The sequence below is a fragment of the Pseudochaenichthys georgianus genome, chromosome 8, assembly GCF_902827115.2.
Source record: "Pseudochaenichthys georgianus chromosome 8, fPseGeo1.2, whole genome shotgun sequence".
NCBI classification, from domain to species: domain Eukaryota; kingdom Metazoa; phylum Chordata; class Actinopteri; order Perciformes; family Channichthyidae; genus Pseudochaenichthys; species Pseudochaenichthys georgianus.
This window is the reverse complement of record NC_047510.2, coordinates 4418386-4427389: the sequence shown is the minus strand read 5'-3', so window position 1 is coordinate 4427389 and position 9004 is coordinate 4418386. Positions and strand designations below refer to the sequence as shown.

At 42.2% G+C, this 9004-nt stretch overlaps 1 protein-coding gene across 1 annotated transcript; it reads right to left on the bottom strand.

Annotated features, from left to right (window-relative positions):
* Positions 1-746: 746 nt before the first annotated feature.
* LOC117451238 (serine/threonine-protein phosphatase 4 catalytic subunit B) lies at positions 747-8675 on the bottom strand. The gene is made up of 9 exons (XM_034089440.2): positions 8509-8675; positions 7649-7915; positions 6731-6782; positions 6587-6637; positions 4593-4694; positions 4299-4472; positions 3631-3757; positions 2918-3107; positions 747-1468 (listed from the first exon to the last, which is right to left on the bottom strand). The coding sequence occupies exons 2-9, from the start codon at positions 7756-7758 to the stop codon at positions 1339-1341; spliced, it is 936 nt and encodes a 311-aa protein (XP_033945331.1). The 5' UTR covers positions 7759-7915; positions 8509-8675; the 3' UTR covers positions 747-1338.
* Positions 8676-9004: the final 329 nt, after the last annotated feature.

The following is a 9004-nucleotide window of genomic DNA, read 5'->3' as shown; positions in this document are numbered from 1 at the left end:
GTGATGTTGGCATAGCAACCGAAGCTAAACTGACTACTTGCATCCGATAGCTGCAATAATACAAAACAACACGTCTGCCTCTCTCCACAATGATCGATAACAGCGAACGGATGGTCAAAGTAAGGCACAAATAAACAGAATCACACGCAGCCTGGTTAGTGTTGCCTGACTTTATAAAGTGTGTTTATAGGCACTACTGCTTGTAGGCAGGCATAACAGTCGACCCATGGGAGGTGGGTTTAGTTTCCTGCACGCCTCGACGTAAGCGACGTCACCTCTTAGCTCCAAAGCTCTTGCCTCTAGACCGACAATTTTTTGGAGCTGGAAATGAAGCGGATTCCGGAGCTAAGAGCCGGCGCAGCTCCAGTGTGAACTGGAAAACCCGGCGCTTTTCAGGCTCTAGCTCCGAGCCGGAGCTGAAAAGGCGCTGGTGTGAAAGGGGCACATGAGAGAGATTGTCATATGATGTCCAAGTGAGTCTAGTGAAAATGAATCATATACATCATTTTTGACTGCTACATTTAGTAAACCTCACTATACGTTGGACTCATTAGGGGACAGTCTCATCAAACAGGCAAATAGTTAGATCAATATCAGCACCGAAATAAATGCTTTCTCCTAATATCGCATTATTTTGGATTTAGTTAGCAGTGTTCTTGTGTTGTGTTGTGCTAGTTTTATCTTCAGAGCTTTTTGGGTGAACTGACCCTTTCAACATGAAGCATTAAACCACAACTTTACAGAAGTCAGTATTGATACAAAAACTTTATTCTCACAATATCAAAATTGACAGACCTAGAGAGATTTGTAGATTAAAAGGAATTAAGAGAAAATAATGGTGACAGTGACCCCTGCTGGCCACTCATTGCATTTCTGCAGATCATCTGTGATAGTGGCTCTGTTAAATAGTGACGCACATGACTGCTGAAACAGAAACAAAGAGCGAGAAGAAAGTGAGCTTACATCTGAAGCCAGCGGCGACAATTATACAAAAAAAAAAAACCTAAAATAAAGAGAACGTATGCATTGAAGGAGTTCCTTAAATTGTTGAACTTCCTTCATCTGCATTTAAAATAAAACTTCTAAAACTAAAAGACAATGTTCGTCGTGGAAAAATACCACAAGTGGTGGTGAGTTTAGGTGGAGTATCTACAGAGAAAGAGAGAGATGGAAGGAGGCGGAGGGGGGAGAAAACGATGAAGTGACAGCAGTCTGTCCGCCTCACAGGGACTGCTGTCAGCCGCGGGCAGGCTTGAGTTCAGGCGGACATGTTGGAGGGTGGAGGCTGGGAGGTGGCAGTGGAGACCTCCACTCATCGCTGCTGTCTGCTCTAGCCCCTCACAGGAAGTAGTCGGCTACTGGCTTCTTGGAGGGGATGCCTCTGGTCTCTTGTGGCGCCGCTTCAAATATGATGAACTCCCGCTGTAGATGCTCGTCCAGCTCCAAGATGGCCGCCACGTTGCCACATCTGATTGTCAAGAGACAGGACCGGTTAGAACAGGGGTATCAAATATACGGATGACTTTGCATCATGTGCAAAATGACAGAAGACTTTTATTGCAATTTTCATTTTATGTATTTATTTTATACATTTAAGAGGCAGGGGGTTAGATTAACCTTCTTCCTGAATAGTTCCCACTTTAGTTTGTATGGTGGCGAGTGGAATATAATTTTAAATAATTTCAAGAACCTTGAGAAGTTGTTTTGATCTTAAATGAAAGACACTATTGTTCAGTTTCAGATACATGTGTTTAAATGTGTTTGTGGAACACTGATCTGCAAGTTGTTATCACATGTGTAAATGATGAACTGAGTCACAAAATTGTTTAACTTGTTTTTTATGAAGAAATGTCAGGTTTTTTGTAATGTTTTCTAAAAGAATAGTAGAGTAGTTATACGTTATTATGCTATGATCTTGAAACACTAGCACTTGAAACGATTGGCTCTTTGAAACCTGATGTTCTTATATGATTCTGTTTTCTTCAGGGTTGTGTCTTCCTGGTCGAATGTACTTATTGTAAGTCGCTTTGGATAAAAGCGTCAGCTAAATGCAATGTAATGATCTCACTGGTCCGGCTCATTGAGATCAAGTATGTATATGGCCCCTGGAGTCAAATGAGTTTGACGTCCACGGGTTAGAACCTTCACATACTCATTGATTGTTTTACGAGCTGCTATTTTAACACTTCATGTGATGTGAAATAGCTCTTGTGTATATTGAATGTTTAAATATTTAGCCATATCTGAAGATCACTCATCTCCCACATGCCTCCCATTAAACTGACCATGTTCCAATGTTCCACTCTTTATGCTAAATGCTCTGCATTTATAAAGTGCTTTCTCAGTCTTTGCAACCACTTAAATCTCTTTTACATAAACAAATCAGCATTCACCAATTCACACATTAGGAGCAATTCAGGGTTTGGTATCCTGCCAAAGGACTGGTTCCATATCGTGAGGCTCTTTTGTAGAAAATGGTATAAAGCTTATTTGACTGACTTTAACTGTTGATAGCAATGTGAGACGAACAGCTTCTATCTCGGATTACACGAGGCATATGTTGCTCACTTCTCAGCTAAAAACTCAACAAGAGAACCATTTGAAACAGCTCATCTTAACACTATGTTTCAATAGTGACACTGTCACTGCCCAGCTGTTACTGTGTGAAGGCAAAACGTCCCAGAATAGGGCACATAAGATAAAAGCTAGTGTTTAACTAAAGACAATGTAATCCAGATGAGTGGACATTCACCTTGCTTCGCCTCTGTGATCAGTGTGTGGTTTGTTGTTCGAGTAGGTCGACTCAAAAGCACTTCATAAATGCAGTTCATTTTATCAAAGGGAGTCGGATCATTTGTGAAACTTATCACAAACCTGAAACTAGACTCAGACGTTAGTATAAAGCTTTACTTCCTACCTGTAGCAGTAGTTGGGTGCTGACCACACGGTGAGCACCGTCTCGTTGAAGTGCCACTTGTAGCCCTCCATCACCAGCTGGTGCGCTCGACAGATCATGTGGATGTCGTTGGCGGCGTTGAACTGGGCCACCACGTCGCTGCCAAACAAATAGCCGGCACCTCTGGGACTCACCCCCCACCCTGTGGTGTCTGAGGGACGGGAGATCAGAGGGCAACAGGGTTAAGACGACAACAACGTTTTTCTTTGTGCATGGTTGGTTACGTTTGACCATTTGTGCATCTCATTTGGCTGACGCCTCTACCCAAAGCTACTGAAAATAAGTGCATTCTCCAATGAAGAAACTAACTGGAAGCAAGAACCCTGCAGGTAAACCCCCCACCTAGAAGCCCAACCAGATGTAGTGCTACTGCATTAGCTTCACTTAAGGCAAACCTTTTATAGTGCTACGTACACAAGAGACCCAGGCTGAAGAGACGTTCATGTTCAGTAAACTCCCCACTGGTGAATGTCTGAAGCTTCCAAAACAAGTGTCCAAATGAGACTACTAAACGTCATCAGACCAGTCTGGTCTGTCTAGTTTAGTGGTGGTGACAACCAGCCATGTTACCTGTGATGCTAACTCCCTTCTATTGCTGTATATCCAAATACTAAATGTTCTGTGCCCTTCACGATTAGATGTGTGTTAACAGGGCGCATGGGGGGCCTGCATACCTTCAGGGTCCGACCACAGCAGATCACACATTGGCCCGTCGTGGGGAACTTCCTGTTTTCTGTCAATGGTCCGGATCTGGTCCAGTGTCTGGATGGAGGGAGACAAGCCCCCGTGCACACAGAAGATCTGACGGGAGAGAGAGGAGATCATCGATCATCATGCCTGTGGTGTTAACCCGGAAATGTTGAGCACCCCAACGTTTTATGATGGCACCGACCGGATGCATCATAAGCACATAGAAACTGCCGGATACTAACTTGCAAATGTCAGGCAAGAGTGGTTTTTGAGGCTGTTGAATCAATTTCTGACATTTTCAGGATCAATAATCCCCTAAAACTTTAAAATTGACCAAAATTCATCAAAACCAGCCCGGAGGTACAAATATGGCCAGTTTCAGGATTAAATTGCCATTTTTGATCCTGAAAATGTCAGAAATGGAATCGGCATCCTCAATAACCTGAAAAACATTCAAGTGTCCAAATCGGCCAGGGATTTTTTTAATGATTGTCTGCATATGCTCATTAGTGCAAAACGATGTACTCAACATTTCCGGGTGCACAAAAGGACTATGAGCTGGCACCTAGACTATCAGAGTAGAGATACAGCCACACAAACAGTAATTTCATGGTTGTCAGTTTGAAAGGAAATGTGTCACATGGTATCTCACCTTGCCATCGATGATAGCGGAGAGGGACAGGTAGTCGAATATCTCGGTGCAGTATCTCCAGACGGTGACGGAGCCGTACTTGCGGAGGCACTCATCATAGAAGCCGTACACCTGGGTGATCTGACGGGACTCGTGGTTCCCCCGAATCAAGGTAATCCTGTCTGGGTAACGCACCTGAGGAACAAAGCAGCAGCAATGAGACAAAGGGGGAACCAAGTAACCCAACTGCTGCGATGTACAGGTAAAGGGAACACTAAGATGGCTGAAACAAAAAGAGAAACCGGTCCCATGTACCTTAAGAGCTAGCAGAAGGAGGAAAGTCTCCACACTGTAGAAGCCTCTGTCCACAAAGTCTCCCATGAAAAGATAATTTGTCTCGGGGACGTCGCCACCAACCTGTCACGTGGAGAAAACAAAAACAACAAGTTAAAAAGTGGGATACTAAGAATCTTACTAAATAATACCTCCAATCTGGTTGATGATAGAGAAAAACAAGCTCCATTCAACAAGTGCATGTCACAATCATGTTAGATCTGGGCGCTCTAATTCATAAAAATTCCTATCCATTTTGCAGTAAAACGTTATTAAATCATATTTTAGTTGCTTTTTGTGAGCGGATAGAAAGGATTTAAAAGTTAAATTGGCATATGATATACTTTTTATACGCCATGATGATACAAGAGAAATAATCTCACGTAGACTGACATCAGAGGCCTGTACTACGAATCCAGTTCAACAGACCCTGGATATGTTTGAGTTACCCAGCTTATCTAATCCAAAACAAACGAGATTTCGCTAAGCGGTCCTACGACGCTGGTTATCCACTCGGTAACTCAAGCCAGAGTTTCTCTGTCCGGCTGAGAGTGCGTTCACATGAAAGGGCCGGGGTTAGCAACATTTAACCAATCACAAACATGGACAAGCGCACTGACAGCGCAGCGTCATACTTCCTGAATGAAAAGTCAACTATAATATTAGACATATGAAGAAGTTAAACTTTAAACATCCATGACTTAAACACTTGATCAGGATAAAAGCCACAGAGCTGCACCTGCAAGGTGAACACAGCTGGGAACAGAACAAGTGTTTGAATGCGTACATTAACAGGTTTATGATATCACTGCCCCGTCTAAAACACGATCTGACTTTAATTACATTTGTCTCGAGTGTTTCGTCAACTTAATGTGTTGCTTAAAATAATACTTCTGCATACAGTACGTGACACTGTGAGTGTTGCACGGCCAGATACGGCTCAGCTGACTCAGATCAGGAGATATATGATACATTATGAAGTGATATGCCGCGGACTGTACTTAATGTACTCTGATCCGGTTACTTATGTTGTGGCCGATATTTAAGTAAGCTTTCTTAACGCTAATGTTATAATAGTCAGATTGCTCTTTTCTGCATTTCCTTTCTCCTGTAATATGACTTGATCGCTTTAAACTCCGCACACTGAGCTCTGATTGGTCAGCAGGCGGTGCTTTCACTGAGTTGAGCTCTTAGCCTGCAACCTAACCAGGGGGGTATACTACGAAGCAGGATTTTCGTTTAGCAAGATAACTTCTGGGATTTCCGGTCCTACGAAGCTGGTTCACTTTTTAGCGGGCTAGATAACTTATTCTGAACGGCTAGCCTGCGCCGGAGCAGGATAGGTTCCAGGATAAGAGATCAACTGTGCGGAGTTCTTCTTCGCTTTAATGGCGAATCGCTTCCACTTACGATATCGCCACTATACTGTTGATTTATCTCATGTATAAACTGCCCATATTGTTCATGTAGAACAGTGTTCACGTAAGCCTGCACATTGATTTTAGTTTTCATTGAATGTAACCGTTTCAATAAGAATAAATCTATTACAGGTTGGGGTAGAAACCATGGTGGAACAGCTGATAACAACAGTGTGCACAGTTTAAAGCGATCAAGTCATATTACAGGAGAAAGGAAATACAGAAAAGCTGCCGTTGCAGAAAAGACGGTCGGCAAAAATCACTTTTACCAGCTGTGTTCACCTTGCAGGTGCAGCTCTGTGGCTTTTATCCTGGATAAAGTGTTTAAGCTATGGATGTTTAAAGTTTAACTTCTTCATATTTGACTAATATTATAGTTGACTTTTCATTCAGGAAGGATGACGCTGCGCTGCGAGTACGCTTCTCCATGTTTGTGATCGAATGCCACCCCTTTCATGTGAACGCGCACCTCACTAGATAGGACACGGCTGGCTTGAGCGAACGAGTTATACAAAATCAAACACAGTGATGGGTGTGTAAAAGGAAACAGAAACTTACTCTAAACAGCTCCTTTAAGTCATAGAACTGACCATGTATATCACCACACACCTATGAGAGAGAACACATTATTAGAACATGTAATACTTCTTTTTTTTAATGATAAATATAAGCTACAAAGAGCAGTAATTCAATGAGACTTACTGTGACGGGGGAGTCTACTCTCTGGACATTGCTTTCCTCAACCAGAATCTCTCTGAAAATAAATACACACAAAGCAAGATTGGTCAACTTGACATCATCACTTATATTACAAATGCAAAGCAATGTAATGAGGGGGAAATCCTGATACTGTTAAGCCTAGCTAAACTCCGGAAACAAGCTTTGTGCAACATACATTCTAATTCAAATAAATAGGTTTGCCTTGTGGTTTCTTATTACATTCTAATTTAAAAAACAAAAGTGTAATGACAATGTCAATGCAGGGCAGGATATGAAATAAGCCATGAAACCATTTATAAATTGTACCAAAGTGTATTTATAAGTTTTAATATACAATCATGGCTGGAGTAAAGTATTGAAATAAAGATCAGCTCTTTGTTCACATGTCACACTGCTGCTCATAACAGCGTTTATCCTTGCTTGAGTAGTAATGTGAACTCTTGATGAGTCGCCGTTCATAGCAGAATGCACTGAGCTCATTTAAGTCCTATCCATGCAGTGATTGGAAGCGATCTGTCAGTCTTTAAGGACTGATCCTGATCAAATTGGGGTTTGCACTGTGTTAAGGGCATTGTGTGATACTTTTCTAATATCAGTATATTATTCAACATGTATGCCTCCACCAAACAGACAAGTTGCAATTTAGATACATGTCTACATGAGGTAAATACTATATTCGAATAATATGTAGTAGGCTGTTAGGAGACCAGCATTTGTTAATTTACTTTGTGTGTTGAATTGTTACTTATTGTAAGTCGCTTTGGATAAAAGCGTCAGCTAAATGCAATGTAATGAATGGTGGTATCTCACAGGAGACATTAGCTCTTATAATACTCTATAGTCTTCTCCCATGTGTGTGTGTGTGTGTGTGTGTGTGTGTTGTGTGAAGTTGACCATTACCTGGCTTTGGCACACAGAGCCTTCACTTCATTTTCTTTGATGAGTTCACAGCGTCTGAGCTGCTCTATCTGTCGGTCCAGGTCACTGATGTCCCCCATAGTGACACACATAGGGAGAGCTGCTCACACAGAGACACAAACTCTGGTTCTTCTGACACACACCGGCCCGGGACTCTAATGGGACAGGAACTACACACTCCCTCTTCGGAAACACACAGGGCTTCAACACTTGGTCAGCCTCTTCTTATCGAGACGCTCCGAATGAGAACTGTAACGGGAACAAACGGCCAAGCAGTTAAATAATGAATCTGAATATAGGCAAAGCAAGGCAGCCACATTTGAGTAACATGGATAAGATTCACGTTTTGAATGCAAGATAACCAACTGAACAAATATGAATAATACCAGTTACAATAAACATGAGAAACCCGACTTTATTCGTCCAGGAATGTGAGGCCTAAGGGCGTAGCTAAATGGTAAGCTAACCATTAGCACGCTAGCTTAGATCACAGCTAACTACGTCAGCGAACAACTGATTGTTTGATATCTCTACCAACCATTTTGTTTAGGAATTCGTCCTGACGGTTAACAAAAATGTCTACCGAGTGGTAGCGAACAACCGCCAATACTTTATGTGCTAATTAAATAAGAAGCGTGTTTAGCTTAGCTGTATGTTAGCTTGTCGAGGCACCAGGCGGCGTCAACACTGTCAGCGCTGCTTGGCTAACTTTGTGAACAGAACAGCTAAGGCTAGCAACACAGGCTAGCTGAGGCTAGCAACACAGGATAGCCAACGTTAGCAACACATATCAGAATCATTCACACGACGATGTAACACGAAACATGCGTTAGAGTGATTACCGTGAAGTGTATGATAGCTGAACGGTGACAAACAAACATATATTTGTTTCATTCCGTGGATTGATCCACCGGCTGGTTCTCTTCTTCCCACGGTAGCTAACGTGTTTGCCGGGTCCACTCCTGCTCCCGTGCTCATGAACACGCACAACTTGACTATGACTTCCGGTATCGGGAGCGCGCCTGGGTTTGATAACATATACAGCTTCAGTGGTTTGACTATTTATAGGTTTATGGTTTAGTACATTTAACATTGTTTACTCATTGTACAAACTTCTAACAATGTTCCTCTCAAATTTAAAATGAAAATATGTTAAGTTGGAGAATGTATTTACAGAAAGTTGCAACTGGTCAAAAAACATGCAGTGGCACTGGTTTCAGAAAAGAACATAATACAAATGTTTTAACTTAAGAGTTCATCACCATTTGGATGAATAACCCTGATTCACGGTCACAGCTCACAGCTTTAATGAGTGTTGACATCTTTCCATCCTCTGGC